The sequence below is a fragment of the Magnolia sinica genome, chromosome 2 (genome assembly GCF_029962835.1).
Source record: "Magnolia sinica isolate HGM2019 chromosome 2, MsV1, whole genome shotgun sequence".
NCBI classification, from domain to species: Eukaryota; Viridiplantae; Streptophyta; class Magnoliopsida; order Magnoliales; family Magnoliaceae; genus Magnolia; species Magnolia sinica.
In genome coordinates this window covers 17,415,200-17,436,990 of record NC_080574.1, presented here as the reverse complement: position 1 = coordinate 17,436,990, position 21,791 = coordinate 17,415,200, and the positions used below count along the sequence as shown (strand labels likewise).

General features: G+C 39.8%; 1 protein-coding gene across 1 annotated transcript in view; it reads left to right on the top strand.

Moving 5' to 3' along the window:
- The first annotated feature begins 7,069 nt into the window (after positions 1–7,069).
- Positions 7,070–21,791, top strand: part of LOC131236470 (separase) — a 34,443-nt gene continuing 19,721 nt past the window's right edge. The window contains exons 1-7 of the mRNA XM_058233677.1: positions 7,070–7,798; positions 8,118–8,295; positions 8,402–8,509; positions 11,014–11,148; positions 11,294–11,787; positions 12,385–12,493; positions 12,613–12,738. Of these exons, the coding sequence (XP_058089660.1) occupies positions 7,119–7,798; positions 8,118–8,295; positions 8,402–8,509; positions 11,014–11,148; positions 11,294–11,787; positions 12,385–12,493; positions 12,613–12,738 (1,830 nt within the window). The 5' untranslated portion in view covers positions 7,070–7,118. The remainder of the gene's footprint in view (positions 7,799–8,117; positions 8,296–8,401; positions 8,510–11,013; positions 11,149–11,293; positions 11,788–12,384; positions 12,494–12,612; positions 12,739–21,791) is intronic.

Sequence of the window (21,791 nt, the reverse complement as noted above, 5' to 3'; positions counted from 1 at the left end):
TATGTCAAGTTCAGATCTACGCCATATTCTCATAACATGCCCTTCAAAAACCACCATTGGATGATTAGGATTGGAAAAAATTAGCACAATGGACGCTTACCTTTTATGCGTTTTTTTTAATGAAAGGCCGAAAACTAATGTTATGAAAGTATATTTTTAAGGTATAGAAAGAGGATTTTAGACAAAAATATTTTTAATTTTTAAGATAAAGTAGTTGGAAAAAGTAAGAGTATTGTGCATCTTTTATGTTGAGTTTTGCTAATGGAGTTTTTGGGCGTTGGAAGGTGATTTGCATCATCTCAAATCCACACATGGTTTTACTGTTGATTAATTGGGACTTAACTTGGATGGCCATTGCGCCATAAACTAAGACAGCTATGCTATTATGGATATCGAAATCTGACTTGAGAATTTGATGGTCCTGTTTGATTTTCAAAATTCTCTATAAATATCATGTAAATATGTTATTATTACTTTTTACACCAATTTTTTTTTAAGAACTCACTTCATTCAAAATCATGTGAATTTTAATGGATTCGATGTGTTTCTAAACACACATGAGATGTAGAGCTCACTATAATGAATATATTATATCCATGTCATTCATCCCTCCAAATGCTTATTTCAGACGTGTCTGAAAAGGGGCAAAACCATAATTCAAATGGACCAAATCACATAAAATAGTAGTCCTAACAACTTTATTTGTTTAAAGCTAATACCTTTGTAAGGCCTACACTAATGTTTATTTGTTATAGGAATTGTTCATAATATCATAAATATATGAATAAAAGGAAAATATAAATATCAGCTTAATCCAAACTTTTTATTGCCCCCCAAATAGCTTTCAACAGTAAGCATTCAATTCCCACTATTTAATAGTGTTTGCTTTACTTGAGCGTGCCTTATTTTTTAGCTCATGTCTTAAGATGAGCTACGGTAACATTTTTTATTTTTATTTTTTGTTACCTTGTCAGTACATCTATTGTCAGTTCACACTTCCCTGTTAGCCACCCCCACTAGGGAATCAATAAGACGAGTTGAAACGAGGTACTACCACTTGAGCTATGGATCTAGGTATAGCTACGGTAACAAATGGACAACATGAATATAAACTTATACATAGCTGTACTCCCGATAGTTTCTACATCCAAAATATATTTTTAGCCAAAACATTTGGCGGGTCAATGTCAACTTCGAATCAAGAGCTGTAAATACAATGGGAATTACAGAGTAATTTTGGAAAATCAAAGAGGCACGCAAGTTCGACTAGAAATTGAAACTAGTTTGTTTCGGTTGTTTTTATTTTCAATTTCTCCTGCCGACAACCCTCAGCGGTGCACTGTTCCGAGACGGATGTTTTGCCTGCAGCGCGCTGGATTGGCAAGGGAGATTCTTAACCGAACCCTTGACACATGGCAGGAAAGTTGGTAGATCTAGTCCGTTCATCTAGTGGGCCCTATCCATGGATGGCCCACAATTAAAATTCACTTGGAGGAGACTATTCTAACCGTGCAAAAGGGCACTTCCATGCATTCCACGGTCGTTGTGGAAAAGCCACGGCTGGGACCATTCGTCTGCCCGATCTTCAACTACGACCCATCTGCTAGCTGGACTCAGTGGATGGACAGTCAGGATCCACCGGCTTCCCCTGCCGTGTGTTGATGTTGAGCGACAAACGCCCATTGCTGATCAAGGGGCAGGAGTCGGCATCCGTCCTACGCGTCATTGCCTTGTATTGTACTACGGCTCGCTACATGCAGCATGTACCCGAGATACACAGCATTGAATGTCATTCAGTGCAGACCGCAGAAATTGTGAACTCGAAACCCATTGTCTCCCTTTCAACGGTGGTCACTCAATCCCCACTGTTTTCTCTCGTGTGGCCCACTTGAGTTTTAAATCTACCTCAAATTTTTTGTCACATACCCTAAGATGTTCTTGTAAGACAGATGAATGGGGTAGATTCCTCACAAATATCAAAGTGGGCCCCACCTTCCATCCCGACGTAAGAACTTGATAGCTCATGCTTCTAGGTTCTCCAAATCCTAGTTGAGTTGTCGGAAAGCCTTCCCTACTTCATGCACAAAATCCAATGTTAGAAATCTACGATGAACCAAACAAATATGATTTTTCAAACCAATGAATTTAAAGTTTTATTCCACTTAAAATCATCTAATTTCATGCGCCAAACAACCCCAAATATGTCAGTTAGTGCCTGATACTAATGACCCCAAACCTACAAAATGAAAGATTGTAGGCAACTTTTCAAGAAAAACTTTGATGCTTTAGCATAGCATGATGAATGATATGCATGTACTTAAAGATTTGCGTGCATTTCAAACAAATTCAAATCAGGTCCCATTATATATCATTAACTAAAATTTAAGCTTATTTTACGTAATGTAAGAAAATGTATAACATGCAAAAGATATTTAGAGGTATTTATAACATCTTTCATGAAATTATAATTGCCATTGATGTGATGATACATGTCATTTGATGACGGACAAGGTTGAGAATTTCAAAAGCAATAAGTGGTCAAACCAGAGAGCCAAAAAAATGATTAGATGGACAGGTAACAAGAAGACAATGAAGGATATGGAAGGCTAATGTGGCGACGAATCAGCCACTATAAGCGTTAAATAAAGGAAAAAAATGTTTAAGAGATTGTTTGGAAGAGGTTTATAAATAATAGGGAATTCAACAAAGCAGGTAATCTCATACTAAATCAATCAGACCAATTAAATTATTTTTCCTTATCATATTTTATATCTATTATAACAGTGTCAATAATTTAGTAGCAGTAATCTTTAACTGTAATTCAAGTGTATGCTTTTGCCTTGAAATATTCCCAATATTCATACAATCAATTTATATTTCAAAAGGCCATCTGTCAATTTTTCATTGTAATCAACCGTGAGTATTTGATTTCTAATCAATTGTTTCCGCTCATAAAAGTCATTTTGCATGGAAGGAGAGATGCAACCCATCTTCGAATAACCCCACTCTCCAATAATTGTCTGATTATATTATAACTATCTCGTGAGTGATTGAATGAGCAACCAATATTTTCAGGTCTTGATTATATATGATCACATTCAATGTTTTTCTAGGGGCTTGGGGTCAAGTTGTTGGGTTTGAGTCGAATCATACAATCGGTTCTAGCACACTTATACACACTACACGTAACCAAAACAAATGAAGTGCCAACACTGACTGCTAATTTAGCAGACATTTATTAGATAATTAAAAATGAATCAATTAGACGTAGGGACCGTGACTTAGCCACAATGAGAACATGGCTTCTAGCCGTCCTTTAAAAGCCTATGAGCAAGCGAAGAGTAGGTCCACTCGCTGAGAAAGGCATGACTTGTACATGTGGATTTTGAGAGTGGATGCATGTGAGAAGCCTGCTCGAACAAGCTTTCCAAGGGGAGAAATCAATTTCTTTAGGACAGCTAGCTTTCCACGAGGATTTCAATGAATTTTCATGGTCCAGTTATGCATGCCATTAGAAGATGCTCTATAATTCGATACAACTAAGAACCTCCTATCAGGGCTCAAAGTCAGGTCGATCGCTATGAAGGGAATTAATGGGATCCTATCCGCCATATTTTTTTGAAATTTTACAAAAAAAAAAAAAAAACAAAACAACTTACCAGCTTAATATAGAATTTACATTCCATTACTGCCCCCTCAATCCTTCCATTATACATTTCTTAGTAGTGGCTCTGGTTCACTGTATGTTTACAAGAAATCCACCCCAGCTACTTGGTGCATCACTCCATGTTAGACCCAAAGCCCGAATATAAGCCCCATACGTGGTTTAGGGTGAACCACGTGATTGGAAAGAGTGTACACAACAATGCTCACCCTTCAAATGTTTTTCTTAGTTTGACCATCTGAATCATCGATGGGCTTTTAAAAAAAAATCCCATGACTAAATTTTTGTGTGGCATCTAGTTATTGAAGTGGATTGTATATAATCATGTTGGTAAGCCTGGTAAAATCAAAGGCGAACATCTCTTACCCAACTGTTCTATTTAGTGTGGCCCACCCAAATCACGGTTTAGCTTGATTTTTTTAACCCGAGTGCTAACATGGAATTACACGCTTAATGGTCTCAGTGAATCTCACATGCACGTCCATCAAAAGTCAAGGAGAATCCCTTTCCCAATTGTACCCAAAAAAAAAACGAAAAAGAGAGAGAGATATGACACGGATTTTCCTTGCAAATATGGCACATGTCATTGTCAAAGAATGAGCTCATCCAAATTATGTTTAAAAGTTGTTCCATTTAACACTTACTTTAATAAAAGTTATCTCTGACAATGGCACGTAACTCACTTGAGTCCCGTCACTTCTAGTCATGAGGCAATCTACTTTAGACTTGGATTGGGTATTGCCTTGCTTGTATTGATATTAGTAAAAGATTTAATGTGGATGAGATAACATACCGCAATAAGAAACGGGCCTATGCAAAGTATGTTTGAAAGTTGTTTAGTTGAGTGCATGCTTAATTAGGCTCATTTCTGACAGCGGCTTACTTGTACCACTCATCCAATCAAATCCCATCATGGCCTACCTGTACTACATCCATTTGCTTTAGAGACTTGTGGTGATATATTTAAGGCCTTCAAAATCTGTAAAATAAATTGGCGGGAATGTAATTCCTATCGGCCTTGAAAAAGCTTATTATTACATGCGCATGCTTGTATCACCCCAAGCACATTGAAAAGTACACATATATCATCAATCGGCGAGAATCAGATTCCTATTGATCATGTCTATAAATACCAAGCCAACCTCTCTCTTTTAAGATAGTCGCGAATAATCACTGCAAAGAAGAAGTGTCTACAACTGCGAGGAGGAGGCTTTCGAGAGGGTCCAGGAGAGATCCTAAGGCTTGGGGTATTTTCCTCCCATGATATATCTTCTCAACATAAATAGGTTGTTATTTCTAGAGTTTGACAATCAATGGAATAGAGATAGAATAAAGGATGCCTGGCTAACTCTTTTAGCTAGAGAATGCTTGGTTTTCCTCTCTTTTATTCTTACATATTTATTAATTCATGTCAACATCTCACACATGGCATACCAACACTACACTCACATCTTTCTATATTTTGTGTTATTTATTCTCCCACGTTTGTCCACTCAAACCCTATATGTAATGGTTTATAGAACTTCTCTCAAATCTTTGAAAAATTAAAATCATATTAAGTAGAGACTGCACTATGTGCAAGCGAAAAAAGGGTAACCAACTCATTTTATTCTCATCATCGAGGCCCTTGCCTAAAATCTTAGGCCATAAACCAACCACAAGAGTCATTCAAACCGAAAGATCCTCTAGTATCTAGATTTATTAGTAAGGGGTTGTTTGGCACTGTGAATTGGAGGGGATTGGTGGGGGTTTCAAATCCCCTTAGTTGTTTGGTGCATAAAGTACCTGGGGGTTACAAATCCAGGGGGTTTCTAATCCCCTCTTTAAGGGGGTTTGCAATCCACGGTGAGAGCTTAGATTACACGTAAAATCATTTCAATAGTTGCAGGTGTGGCACGCGTGTCACTGTATACTATCATTCTATTGGGCACATGGTCCACTAATGATGATCGGCACCATCCAAACATTGTCCATACTAATCAACAATTAAAAATCATTGGTTAGTCACTTAGATATGATCTTGTGCTTGCGGTCCATCCAAGACTTGGAATTTCATCATTTTCAGGCAAAGTGTATATTTTAGTAGGCTTATCACAACCATAGTGTCAAAAATTATATATCTCACTAATTAGAGATATTAAAGTTGATTTAATAATTGAAACTCCTATAAATATACCATGCATGGGTATTTTTAGATTAAAGTTGATTCACACTCCAGGGTACCAAACACACAGTGCGGATTGCAAATCCAGGGGGTTTCCAATCCTAGGGGTTCCAAATTCACGCTCCCAAACAGGCTCTAAATCTACTATTTATAGCTGGCCATTGATTTTAAACTTTCATCCACTGGTGGTGACTTCAAAAATATACATAGCTTGTTCTTTGTCAATACCCCCATCCACAAACATGCATGTGGTCACAAGGAAGATGAACACAGTAGGAACTAGGAAGTGCGAGCCAGCCGTCAGCGCGGGGCTGCATTCTACCAACGCCTAACAGATAAACAATTATAAAATTTTTTAATGAAGCTATCAGGGCCTGTTCGGACGGGCGTATTAGGGGGGAGTACACAGCATTTGGTTAGAATGCACATGAAACGAAGCACTTTATTAAATGTCAGTGTATTGTCTCCTATCCAATTGGAGTGACGGTCCAGCGCCCGTCCAGTGTGCACGTTTGGATGGGCCAACTACTCTACATTGTAGGTGCAGAGGCGTGTTTGGCCAGGCATGGGATTGCATGCAATCCAATGGCCGGAGTGTTTGGACGGTCTACGGATGACTTTGATTTCAATAAAAACAAAATCCCACGCTCGTAACGTTTTTACTTTTTTATTTCATTTTTCTTTGAACCTGAGCCATGCGATTACATATGCGCACAACCCCTGGCTGTTGTAAGCAGTCGTTTATGCAACCCGACAACATTAGACGGATCCTTATTTACAACCAGAAAGATGATTTTTGAAAATCATGCTTTTGTTTATGTTGAGAAAAAAACTCACCTGAGAATCTTAACATTGATTTATTAAGTCAACTAACCTCCTTGAGCTGAGCCTGAGCAAATAGTAGAGCAGCTAGCTTAATTCGGTAGTTGAGCTGGAATTGAGGTCGATACAAGATGGACTCCATGAACAGTATCCAGACCTTAACTGAGGTTTCCATTTTTGGATGAATAATGCATCTAAAATCAATTAAGGGTAATTCCAAATTGGAAGGTAAAAAAACATCAGATGGTCAGCTCAAAATTTCGGTTATCCTCCATCCACAGCTGGTTCAGCAATTTGGGCGGTCTGGATTGCCGTATTTCAATGCCATGTGTATGTTCGAAGAGTCACCATCATTTTTAAATGGTGAGAAACTAACACCCGAGTAGTACCTTGAATCAGACTTCAATCGTTCCCGCCCATCCATATTCCCATTTCCCGCTTCTCTCCTCTCCCCCCCCTTTCTCTGCGATGTATTCTGATACCGAATCTTCTCTAATCGAAACCCTAGAAACATCCTACTACGTCGGCCTCTATGATCGATTTTCCTCTTTCCTCGGTCCCTTCTCTGATCTCATCTCCATGGGTCCTACCATCCCCCAAAACAAGACAAAGAAGAAGAAGAAGAAAGAGATCGATCCTACCCGAATCCGCGCTCTCGCGAAGCAATTCCTCCCTTTTATCTCTCGCATCCTCAAGCTCATTCCTGACCGGGCCAATTCGATTGAAGGCGACGAAAATGCCCTCGAGCTGTTCAAAATTTACCGGCTTGCCCTAGACTGCCTGTCTTGCATTTCCTCATGCATAGCTGGAATACCCTACACCGTCCATATGCAGAGGGCTCGCTTTGTTCGCTGCCTCGAGGGCCGTGGACGGTACGATGAGGCCGAAAATGAGGGCTTTTTACTACTCGAGAGCCTTCGGATGGTGGTTCCTGGTAATTCTGCTCTGAAGGCGCCGAAGGGGAGGAAGGCTGAGGTCTGCTTCTTGCCGGACCCGCCAATGGCGGAAAATGCTGATCAGGAGCTCGCTGCATTAGTATTGGATGTTGTTCTGAGTATTGTGAAGTGTGTTTCCAAGGGCGGGAGTAAGGATGGTGGGCCGTACCTGAGGGTTTTAGATTTGGTCCGACAGGCTGCGCCATGGCTCAGGTATGAAAAGAGAGATGGTAAAATGAAGAGACTACCAATTTGGATGGCTGTGACCTGCTCCCACAGGTGGAAATGTCGGGACCCTTCTGTGAATCACGTGGACCTGGCATTGAGGGACTGTGGGCCACCCAAATTGGTAGTCCAGTGAGCCTCAGAAACCAGACCGTGATGCGAATTTCCATCAGTTCAGTTGATTTTATCCATTCTTTTCTCTTATTTCGTATGAAAGTTTCAATCTATCGAAAATAATCATCAGTCAAATTGTCGGATTTAGTACATTGCTCAATATGAATACACGTGTTGATGTGGAATGTTGTAGGGTTCTAGATTCAGAGGCATCTGAGAAGTCCCATCGTGGGCTTGTGAGCGCTCTGTACAGATGCACTCTATTCGTGGCAGGGCAGTGCACACGTTTCAATGGGGATCTGGTACACCGTTTTTGCATGACGACATTGACTGAATGCTTGGTGTTTTCCATGAAAGATCAGTTTCCAAAGGTGCAAACCTATCTAATTATAGCATACTGAATTTTTGAGGGTCCTTTTTTTGGTTTTCGTTTTTGTTTTGTTGTATAATTTATGATGTTGTAAATACAAAACGCAGCTTGCTCGCAGAATTTGTTCTTCTCTTAGCTTGCAATGGGAGGGAAGATCCTCGCTCATTCTTGACATATTAAGTTGCACTGTGGAATCAATCTATTGCGAATGCAAGGTTTGGTCACACTACCTTTTACCTCATTTGTTCTGATGCCTAAACTGTACATCCATGTATTTCACAGAGATTATTTATGATTACACTGATAGGTAAATTTTATAGGATAGCTATAAGAACATCCATGCTTTATGGCACAAAATGTTAGGCTGTTAAGAAACAACATGTTCATAGGATGAGTGTAGCTGAAGTGAGGATGTTGAGATGGATGTGTGGCATGACAAAAGGATAGAGTTAGAAATGAATGCATTCAAGGGAACTTAGGACTAGCACCGATGGGTAATAAGATGGGGGGAGGTGGACTTTAGATGGTTTGATCATGTGCAACGGACGCTGAGAGCCATGCCAATTGGGAGTGAGTTGGTACAAGTTGAAGGGCTCTAAAAGGGCAAGGGGAAGGCCCAAAAGGACACGGATGGTGATCTATGGTCTAATTGAAGGTATGAACCTTGATAGAGTGAAATGGAGGAAAATGATTCATGATGTAGCCGACCCAGTTAATTGGGATGAGGCTTAGATGATGACGGCGACGATATGACTGTATATGTCTATATATATGTAAGTATGCATGCGTATATGCTAGGGTTGTCAATGGGTTGGGCCTTGGCCAAGCAAATGCAAAATTTTGAATAGGCCCAGCATGATGGCCAGGCCCTAGGCCCCTGACAATTCAAAATCGGGCCAAAGATAACCCTAGGTCCAGCCCTTTGACAGCCCTAGTGCATGCATGTACATATACATTTTCGAGCATGGAAATGCTTGAAGGAGATTTAATACTGTAGCTCCTTTAACACTGTAGGGTGAAAACTCTGGGATCGAGGGAGGGAGGGAGGGATCAAAGACCTGACGTGGATGGTGGATGAGAAGAATGGTCATTCCTGCAACAACATGATAGAATTCCTCAAGTCATTCAAACTAGGTGTCTTTCTTCACAGAATGTACAACTCTTTCCTCGACCCACATTAATGTCTCTAGAAAACTTGCAACAAATTAAATCTTTCAGATTTATTATGCTGTTGCCATGGTTCCAAATAAGAGAATCCATTAATGAGAGATGCAAATCTGGAGAACAATCAGGTCTTTTCTCCAAAAGCTCTAGGTTTTGAGTATCAAAGGGAAAGTTAACACATATACACAGTCATTACATGTTGGTAATGTTATTGCCTCTAGTTGATATTTGCCCTTAAACTATACCTCTGATTGCTTTGCTTCCTAGCCTGAGAAATGTGTTAGACATAATGCTTATCTTCCATTCTAATGGCACGAGTAAGGTTATACTTTAAAGATGCTTGTTGTGTCTCAGAGACACAGTGGTTCCTTAATATCATCTGCTCATAGTGTCTTCGTTAGGGGAAAGGAAATCCTTGAATGTGTGGTGGTTGCTGATGATGTTTCCGACTTGGCATGCTTGTGTGTGGGATCAACATGGAAATCAAACAATTTAGAGAATCCAAATCTTGTTGAAAGTCGAAACTGATTTTTGGCGTCTCTGTTTGATATCCTGCTGCAACCCGTTTTTTCCATTACATAGCCATATGGCCATATCTCTATGGCTTTTTTACACTTCTCGAAATCGTTTGGTATGTTGTCAGTGGCCATGGTTGTGAAGCTCTGAACATTGCAACCCAACCTGCGACAGGTAAAATATTGGTGGCATCATGCAGCCTATTCTACTGCATATGGGAAGCAAAATGCATGCAGTTGACGACAGAGGTTCATCCAAAAAGTGTAACTTACATGCGAGTCCAACATTGAAGGCGGATCTAGCCTTGACCAACATTTTAACAGTCTTCACACCCAATCTGTCATCATGTGATCTTCAGAATAATGCTATGGAGCCAGTCTTTTTGACAAGTTTGTACACAAATTTGTTAGTCATCGTAGTTTATTTGTACATTCTTTCTGTTTCTTTCTTTTGCAAGTTTGTAAGGATCATGCAAATTTACATGTTGACATTGCTTTGGTTGTGTATATACCCCATCCTTCTCCAACAGTTTCGAATAATTTTATAAGATTGTTTGTTCCAAGCAGTTATGCAACACATGCTATCTGCAGGATCCTTCTAACTAGGTGTTGCTCCTGCTTTGAGTCATGCTTTGGACATGCGCTACCGCTCCGCTTCACAGCCGTTTATACTTGATAATATTTTATAACAGATGCTTCCCCACACCAACAACTAAATCTGTTGCAGCTTCACTCCACACTATTTACAGCTATATATCAGACTAATAAACAAGTTGCGGATCCACATAACTTAGCGAAAACTCATTCCTGGCTGGAATCTTTTGATTGTGCTTGTTGAATGTGAAAATCACTGGAGTCATCCATACTTGTGTAGTATAAAACCTAAACGCATTAACCTGTGTAAAATGCACAACAAACTATTGTATGCTCGTTGGATATTTGGTTATTTAGATTTAATGATGTAATTTACAGTGTTTAGGTAAATCATGTTTGTAGGAGAAGTCCCATTCAAAAGATAACATTTCTTCTCCTTTTGGCAGGCAGATATGGTGTGCGTTGTAAATGAATTTCTTGATTTTGTATATTATTGTGCCAATAGCTGTAGAATTGCAAAAGTGGAAATATCTAGAGGTGCTGCAACACATCTTAAAGAAACTGCGAGTGATGTCCTGCAGGTACATATTTGACACTGTTCATGTTTATTTATTTATAATGAATCTTTGCTGCTTTTCGTCAAGTATATGCACATGCATACTATCTTCTTTTTGTAGAATAAACTTCATTATACATGGTAAGCTTAACTGATTAACCTTTTATCAGGTTTTGCCACCTATTGCCTCGATTCTAAGTCTTTATGCTGTGGGGTTGTATCTTACGGATAGTGATGCTCAGGCTGGACATCAAGATTCTATCCCAGAAAAGGCTTTTTCTACGTTGACATTGTTGCTTGATGATGGAGTGATTCTGCAACATTTGGCTGCTTCACTTTTTTTACTAGCAAGTCACGTTCATGATTCTGGCAACGACAATGGATTAATCTCCAGTCATGCAGAAAAGAGTTCAAAGGCTATATCATGTTTCGCAACTGAATCTAGTTTTGAGCTCCCCAAATCATGCAAACACATGCATGGGGAAGTCTCTTTGCCTTCCTACTTAAAGGCTTTGGATTTCTTGTGCAAACCATTTGCAGAGTATGTAAATACAGCTTGGAAGCATATGGTTTCTGAAACAGGATTTGTTTGCTTTCCTGCTAATGTAAAGTATGTTCAGGATGCATTTCATCAATTCTGTGAGGTGTTTCTCACTGGGTTCAGGTAAACTGATTAGCATTCCTTCATTTGATAATTCCTTTGCAGACTTCCAAAGAGAGGGGATCCAATGCTATAAATATCATCTAAGTTACTAAGCATTCAATATCCATACCTGGGTACATCGTACATGTTTAGAACATCTGGATCTTTCATCTAATGAGTCCTATCATGGATCGGGTGTACCCCATGTATGACACTATTCCAGCTTGGCAGTGACCCCCATTCACTGAGTGGACGACTCTTGAGGAATGCAAATGGGCAACTAACAAAAGTCTAAGGGTCAATTATCAATGCAAATATCAATGGACAGGGTCATATGTTGGTGTGATTTTTGGTCTATGACCGATCCCTCTCAGGGAATGAAAGATGAAGAGTCAAGATTCCCAACATGCGTGCCACATGTACGGTGTGCTAACTTAGATTTATTATTTAGTACTGGATACTTTCTCCTTTGGAATATTCCTTTTCTTGTAGATGTTATGGATTTCATCTTGTCTTTCTTCCTACTGCTTCTGCTGTTGTGAGAAGCGTGTATCTCAACCTTCCAAGTGAAAATGAAACTAAGTTTGCTGCAATTGACTTGCCATGGTACCAGTGCAGCAGTACATCTGAAAGAGAGAGAGAAAGGTTGAACGAGAGCCGCGGAACATTATTTCATGTAGCAATAGCAGCTTTTAGAATCTCCCTCTGGACAGATGGAAACACCCAGGTTCCCCCACCCCCTCTCATGATGCTTTAGGATAAGGAAGTCTTTATTTATTACACTGTGCAGATGCTGTTCAGATTCTTTTTCTGTTTGCTAAGATTTTCTATTTTTTCTTATTTCAGAAGAGTGCGGATTGCATTGGTCGTGTTATTTCAAAAGAATGGGTCCAGCCTCAAGAGATGAAGTTTCTCATGTCATCACTCTATAACATTGGTGTATCGTTATACAACATTAAGCAGTTTGAACAGGTTTATCTCTTTAGAGGGGTTGCATTATCATGATCATACCCTTTTCTCGATTTTTTGTCCAGTTTTTCTGTTACTTTAGCCCTATTAGTTGGTTTTTTATTGTCTTGATGTTGTGATGAATACATCTTCCATGGTGATTTTTGTTGGGTATGTGCGTTTTGGTTTGGTTGTCATGAATTGAGTGGCATGACTATATGGTGATTGAACTAGGGAGCCAAAACATGGAAACTGGTGGCCTGCCCTAGTCAACCACATCTGAGAAGATGAGCCTATTAACCTCCCCAAGTCAACAACGATGATGGTTTACCAACGATATGGTCTCGATCAAGCTGCAAGCGGGCCTCACCTTCTTCCCTTTCTCCTTTCTTTTCTCTCTCCTCCTTGTTCTTGTCTTCTCTTCTTTGTTTTTTCTTTTCTTTTCACTCTTTGTTCCCATTGTTGTCATGTGTGATTGCATATGCAAATGTGCGATTTCATATGCCATTTCCCCTTCAAATGGATTACATCATGGCATATGCAATCTGGGATAGTATGCGATGGCTACTTTTTTGTGCGATAAGTATGCGATCGCATATGCGAGTATGTAATGGCATAATCCACATGCGATCACATATTGGTCCCAATGGTAAAAAAATGGCCGTTGAATCTATGTATCCAAACATTGTGTGTGTGTGTGTGTGCACGCGCGCGCGTGCGTGTGCGTGTGAGTGACGTTGGCACCCGTGCACACGTGTCTTAGGCATAGAGTCTGAACGGTCCACATTATGCGGCACCCCTTGAAACGCTATGGGCCCAATTTTTAGCTTGATCCAAAACTCTAGTTGGCCATAGCAAAGGGAAATGCAAATCAAGGGAGGAAATTGTTTCCTTTTGCTATGGCCCACTAGAGTTTTGTATCGGGCCGAAAGTTGGGCTTGTGAGGTTTCAAGGGGTGCCACATCACGTGGACCATTCAGATTCTGTGCCTAAGACACATGTGCAAAGGTGCGCACGGGTGCTCACGTAAGAAGGTGTGCAAGTGAGCATTCCCCCCCCTCTCTCTCTCTCTCTCTATATATATATATGCCTATGTTAGTATGCTTATTTTTTATATTTTAAATTTACAAGTCAATAAGTTGAAACTTGTAACTTTTTAAGTTGTTCTTGTCTTTTGTAAATTGTATTTGTAAATTAAGTTACAACTTGTAAGTTGTTCAAGTTATCAAGTAATGAATTTTTTATGTTCAAAGTTTTTGGTAATTAATTCTCCCTTAATGTAACTTGTTGATTTAAGTTTTAGGGCCCGTTTGATTTTCCAATTACCCTGCAAATGCATTGTAAATAGGTAATAATTACTTACCTAAGTAATAACCGCATCACTCCCAATGCCGAGGTTGACACCTACTTTTTCAACACTAAAATTGAGGACATCTGTCAAATAAATGTGGGCCCTAGTTTGATGTATTTTCCCTATCCATATCGTCCATCTACTATGCGGATTGATTTTCGAGCATGAGCCCAAAAATGAGGTAGATCCAAAAGCTCAAGTGGACCACACCATAGGAAACAGTGGAAATTGAATGCCTATCATTAAAAACTTCTTGGGGCCCACAAAAGTTTTGGATCAACATGATATTTGTGTTTTCCCCTTATCCACGTCTGTGTGAACTTTTGAACGGGTTAGATGACAAATAAACATCACTGTGGGCCCAGTAAAGGAAATAACTTTCAACGGTGACCGTCTTAAGGCCACTGTTTCTTTTGGTGTGGGCCACTTGAGCTTTGGACCTGCCTCATTTTTTGGCTCATTTCCCAAAATGTTTTGGTAAGATGGATGGATGGCGTGGATATGTCACATATATATCAGGGTGGGGCCCATAAATTTAAGTTAGTGTTTTTGCACCGGTTTTTAAGGTGGAAATACTCCCATATTTTCAAACAAGGTAAGATAGTAATAATTACTTATTTACAGCCTATTTATAAAGGAATTGGAAAATCAAATAGGCCCTTATGTACATATAACAAAAGCAATTAAATATATAACTTAATTTATAGCTGTTCTAATAATGTCAAAAACTCAAACTACAGTGAGATAGCTAAAATAACCTAATCCAATCACTTGTAGTAATTAGGTGTAGTTTTTCCTAAAATTTTTAGATTTTTTTAATTTAAAAAAAGAAGCCAGAACAATATGCGAGCATGCGATGGCATATGCGGACAACATATGCTGGTCACATACAATGGCATATACGATTTGAAAACATTGTTTGTTCTTCACACCACTCCTCTTTGGGAGGATCGGCACAAAGAGCAAGAATTGGGGAGGTGGGACTAGCTGAGATTCCTCTGTCTCTATACATTGTCTCTGTATGCCCAATGTTGTCAAATGGCATAAGCGATCTTGTGTAATCACTTATGCTTGATCACTTATGCGATTGGCGATCGCACAATCGCATAAGTGATCACACAACTTTTTTTTTCGAAAAATAAAAAAAATAAAAAATGAAAAAAATCGGAAAAAAATGGATAGTATGTGATCGCATATGCCATTATGCGATCGCTTTATGCAATATGCGATTGCATAATTGATAATGCGATCGCTTTTGACAACATTGTGTATGCCAAATGACCACTACATCAATGTTTAACCTCCCAAGCTCTCCAAGGCATTGTCCAAGGTCTGAATGACCACACTGAATGGAGATGACCCTCAATCTAAAGTTGTTCGTCTTGCACACGACACACCCTCATATCGAGTTCAAATACTAAGGGCCTCTTTGGTAGTAGCAAAAGTTCAAGCCCAACCATCTATGCAGGTCAGACTTGTCATAGCCTTGTTTGGACTTTGGATAGTTCAATGCTGGTTGGTCCCTATTTGTTGTTTGTTGAAACTTGTCAAGGTCTACCAAGGACAAGCCGTTCTAGTGTTTGTTGAAGCTAGGCTAGGTTTGATTTTTCTCTTCAACTTTGGGCCACTCAAGATTTTACCTTAAACCATTCTTTTAATAGCCATTACAATGTTACTTGGTTGGTTAGGATAGCTTGATCAATGTGATTTAGAGATATGCACCAGCCAGTATGGGACATACAATTTAAATGGTTAGGATTGTTTGATTTGTATAATTTTAGATACATGCTCCATCCAAAATGAGGCCCGCAACCTGATTTTCTCCCTTTCAAATTTGGGCCACTCAATATTTTACTTTTAGCAAAAAATTTACATATCCATTACTTGGATGGTTAGGAATGCTTGATTAATGCCATTTTAGAGTAAGCTCTATAAAAAAATGGGACTGAGAATTTAGATGGTTAGGATTGTTTGATCAACATGATTCTAGAGATTTACTTCATTTGAAATGGGACCAACAATTTGGATGGTCTGAATAGCTGGACATCATTGCCAACTTTAACAAGGATGAGTCACCACTATTTAAGAAATGGTGCAGACCTAATACAAGATTGTACCCCCCTCCACGACTCACAGACACATATTTGGCATGGTAGGGAGCCCATGCAACAAAAGTCAACACACTCTATCCATTAGTTGAGCTAGCTAATGTTAGGAATTGAACTTATAAATTAAGTGATGCAGGACGGATAGCCTAAACAATAATGATGTGAATGAATTAATAAACTAATTATTAGAGTAAATCAAAATATAAAATATTGCCAATCTATCACAAATATAAAGAAATCAAGTAGTCAACTATGCTCAAATTCAAGGCCACATCACAATCCCGCAGATGGATCTTAAGATTATCAACCGGAAATGACCCAATGAAGGGTAGAACTTCCATCTAACATAGGATTTGATCTAAATATGAGGAGTCACTTGCGCTTTGTTAAGGTTTGAAAGAATTATGGTTTAGAGATTTAAGGTTTACGGAATTTGGGAGATCAAGGTTTGGAATTCTAGGTTATAGGTTTTAGGTTTAGGGTTATGAGGTTTTAAAAGGGGAAGGATTAAGGACCAAAAAGAGGGAAAGAGTGGGGGAATGGGGCTGGCTGTACAGACGGTTATATGGTCGTTCGAAGGGGGGTTGTATGGTTGGGTAGGGTTTTGGGGATGGGATTTGGGAGGAACAAAAGAAAAAGAAAGAAAATAGAGAGGGAAGAGAAAAGTGAAAAGAATATCTTGAAGAGAAGGAAAAAAAAAGAGAGAAGATAGTTGGAATCACTCCATGGCTCACACCAAACTCCAAGCACATGATGCTTTTTCTTTGCTCAAAGCAACAAAGAAGAAAATTTTATTTTCAATGTCCCCCTATGCTTCACACACCTAACCCTTTAATAGTCTTTTTTGGGATGTTTTTACAAAAATACCTTATTGCATGTAAAATATCTAAAACACCCTTATTTCAACTAAATTATAAAATAAACCAAAATACCTAAAATAAATAAATAAAATAACTAAACTACGCCATCCTAATCGCTCCAATGGGTCCATTATCAAGATTATCCATGGTCATGATCCAACGGTTCATGCGCGAAATCCAGCGGTCTTATAGATGTATCCAATCGATCCAACGGTCCGATACTCTCAAGAAAGCAACTCACATGCATCTTTCCAGTGTGGGGTATTCAAAGATACACGATAATGCATGTGGGGTCTTCAACGTGGCTAGGAACTCGAATTGGGCCCACCGGGCTCCATGTAATGATCACCTAGCCATAAAGAAATTGGGGCATCTCTTCTCCTCTGATAAATTCTAAAAGGTGCTCAGATGTCCTCATTAACATCCCTCAATTGAGAAGAGTTCGCCTCTGGCGAAATAAAACTGTGATAGAGCTCTGGGAGATCCGGGTGTAGTTTTTGAAACTCGGTCTCTATAATTCACTCATTGTCTGACTATGGCCTGTTCTTCCACTTGACGAGATATTTTTGAAAACCTCCGTATTTAGTAGAAGCCACTTGTTTATCCAAAATACCTTCTAACTCTTCTCTTTTGGTGGGTATGGATGGTAAATGAGGTAAAGGCTGGGAAGGCAGGTCTGGCAAGAGCCACAGGTCATGTGGCAGGACAGAAGCACCACCTTCTGCGCAATGTGAGGGTCGGAAGAAAGGTTAGTGGGTGGAGTTGTTGGACCCTTAAAAAATACAAGATCTTCCACTTTGAATGTAGAATTAATTCCCATGTTAGGTGGAAGATGTACAACATATGCATTGGAACCTAATCTTTTCAATATTTTCTAAGGTCCTGCACTACGGGCTTGTAATTTCTTCACAGCCCCTTGCGGATACAGTTCTGGCCTTATTCGAACCATCACATAATCTCTTACTTGAAATTCTTTAAACCTACAATGAGAATCAGTAAATATTTTGTACTTTTCATTGCTCACATTAATCCGCTTCTTAATTTCAGCATTCAAGTCATGAATATGTTGTGCAAATGCATATGCGGACTTTAAATGTCTATGGGAGATTGACATGGTAATGAGATCTACGGGCTTCGCTTATAACCATGCACTACCTCAAAAGGACTCATGCCTGTCGACCTATTGACTGAACTATTATATGCAAACTCTGCGACTAGTAAAATTGAATCGTAAATCCTAATATGGTCACCCACAAGACATCATAATTGGTTACCTAAGCTTCGATTGACCACTTCCATTTGACTGTTAGTTTGAGCGTGGTATGCCGATGAGGATCGAAGTCTCGTACCCATCATGTGCCAAAGTGTCTTTCAAAAATAACTCATGAATCTCACATCTCTATTAGACACAATGGGTTTTGGCAAACCATGCAAGCGAACCACCTCTCTAAAGAAAAGCTTAGTAATGTTGGTGGCGTTAGACATTTCGGAACATGGGAAAAAATGGGCAATTTTTGAAAAATGATCCACCATTACGAAGATGAAATCATGCTTTCTAATTGTCTTGGGTAGCCCAAGCACGGAATGCATACTAATGTCTTGTCACGGAGTATGTGGCACTGGCAAAGGCATATATAATATGGTGTTTTGCCTTTTATGCCTTGCCAACCGATAAGTCCTACATTGTCCAATAATTTTGGCAACGTCACGCTTGAGAGGCCAATAAAATCTATCCTCAACAAGGGCAATAATCTTGTATCTACCAAAATGACTGACTACTCTGCCATGAAGCTTCCAAACTAGAAAATCCAGTAGGTAGGTATGAGAAATGTAGAGTTTGTCACTTTTAAATAAAAACTCATCGACTAGGACGAATCTACTATTACTCCTCGACTGATCATTCAAAAGTGATGTATACACTTTTTTAAAATTTGGTCACGCAGAATATTCTCCCTTCAATTGTTCGAACTCCGTGACTTCTGCGCTCATGGATTGGAGTAACGTCACTTGATGACTGGGTGCATCGACAGGTTTGTTTTCGAACTCAGCCTTGTGTTTCAGAACAAAGATCTACTCTGGAGAAACTCAACCCACTTGGCATGCCTTGGGTTTAATTCTTTTGGGAGTTGAGGTATCACAAAGCCTCATGGTTGGAAAACCAAACGAACTTGCAAGTAGTAGGTAATGTTGCCAATGTCGCTAATGTTGCAAGGATTGGACTAGCGTGTAGAATTCCTTGTCATAGGAAGAGTATCGTTGCTTTGCCTCATTCAACTTCTCACTGAAATGGGCAACATGGTGCTCTTCTTAGCTAAGCACTCCACCTATACCTACTCCAGATGCATCACACACAACCTCAAAGACTTTAGAAAAGTCAAGAAAGCGCATGACAAGAGCCTCAATCATCTTGCCCTTAATCTCTTTGAACGCTTTGAAGGCCGCAATAGTCCATTTGAACTCTCCCTTCTTAATGCAATCCGTGATGGTAAACATAGTGAAACTAAAGACTCGAATGAACCGCGTATGAAAAGTGGTTAAATTGTGGAAGGAAGCTATGCACCTCATGAATGTTTTGCTGTTCAGGCCAACTTACTACAACCTTGACTTTCTTGGGATTCAAAGACATGCCTTCAACTGAAATAATGAAGCTTAAGAAGATAACTTTATCAGACATGAAAGAAAACTTATTCAGGTTGGCATATAACTTTACCGTTCCAAGAATCCTGCAAACTTGCCTCAAATGGTGGAGGTGTTTTTCCTTGGAGGTACTATAAACGAGGATGTTGTCGAAATATACCACCAGGAACTTACCCATTAAGGGCCTCAACATCTAGGTCATTACACTTATGAACGTTCTTGGAGCATTGGTCAAGCCAAAAGGCATGACTAGCCACTCATATACCTCATCATTCATCTTGAAGGTTGTCTTCTATTCATCTCCTGGGCGAATCCATATATGATGATACCTACTTTTGAGGTCAATCTTGGAAAAGATCATGGCACTGGCCATTATATCCAACATGTCGTTAAGAGTCAAGACGCAGTATAGGAAATCGATACTTGACCATGGTCTTGTTGATGGCCTAACTATCCACGCACATGCGCCAAGTGCCACCTTTCTTAGGTGTGAGGAAGGATGGTACGACACATGGACTTAAACTCTCCCGAATGAACCATTTTCTAAGAAGCTCATCAACTTGCTTTTCAACTCTGCATGCTCCGCGGGGTTCATTTGGTAGTGAGGAAGGTCTCGTAGAGTTGACCTGAGGACAAGATCTATAACATGCTGAATGTCCCGCATGGGCAGAAGCTCATTCGGTAGGTCTTCATGGAAAACATCGCTAAACTCCTCCAACACCGGAATCACTTTAGGTGGCAACTCTACGTTAATCTAAGGTGTGACCTCTCTTGCCATGAGGGCATACACCATCGAATCAACTTTAGTCTCCCTTACGAACTTTTTGACATTTATAATGTGGAGAAACTTAGGTTGGGATTTCCTCACGTCTTTTGGATCACCCTTCTTGACGTCCTCCTCCAGGATGCTTTTGGGCGGAAGAGGATTTAACTTTATTATCTTACCTTCATACATAAATGAACACGTATTCGAATGGTCAGATAGTGTCACATCACGATCATACAGCCAAGCTCTACCCAAGATGATGTGGCCTACATTCATAAGCAAAATATCACACCACATCATGTCTTTGTAGGAAGCAAAGTGAATGGGAATAAGACACCGTTGAGAAACCGATATTGAGGATGCATCAACCCATGCAACTCGATAGGGCTGAGGGCGAGGAATGAGTTTCAAAATCAAATGAGATATAATATTAGCGGAGATCAGTTTGGTGCAACTACCACTATCAATTATCAGCTTGCAGTTTTTGTCACCACAGTTGACATAAGTGTGGAAAATTAAATTCCTGCGCCAACCGTCACTCTCCTTAGCCTGGGCTAAGGTGCATCCGACAACTGCAAGTGGTACGGTTTTAACTCCAACTTCTTCATCGCTAGCACCAATTTCAGGTTGATATTCTTTTTCTTTGTAATCACCCCAATCATTCGCATCCTCATCAAACTTGCCAATCACGAGGGCTTTATTTCACTCTTTTGTAGGGCACTGGTATGCGAAATGGCCTTATCCTTGGCAGTTGTAACACTGCGCTTGCTCACCAACCCTTGAACTAGTACTAGCTAAATCTTTGCCCTTAACATTCATATTAGTGGATTGAGTACCAACAAGGGGCTTTGGATTAGCTCCCAAAATTAGGCATAGCTCCCTGGGGAGTGTCCCTGACATTGGATTCCTGAGAGTCGAATTGCCTCATAAATTGCGGTTCCAAATACTGCTTTGGCTCTTGCACTACTTGATAGGCATGCTCTAGGTTGCTAATGTCATAAGGAATAAGCTCTTGCTAAAGCTCGAGTCGGAGGCCCATCCTGAAACAGGAAATGATCACTAACGGGTCCTCCTGGACGTTACATCGCATCATGTCATCAAACTTGGTGATATAATTGATCACAAACATTGATCCCTAATGAAGGGATTGCCACTGATCCAAAAGCGTCCGACACTGGCAGTAAGAGAGGAATGCACCTTTCCTTTCGAATCTCTTTCATCTCAGCCCACAATGAGACTGTGTCATCTCGAGATCTCTCCATCTTCCCTCGACATTTGTCCAAAACAACTTGGCTTGGCCCACTAACTTTATCTTGGCCAACCTTACTTGATGGTGATTGGACATATCGTACCAC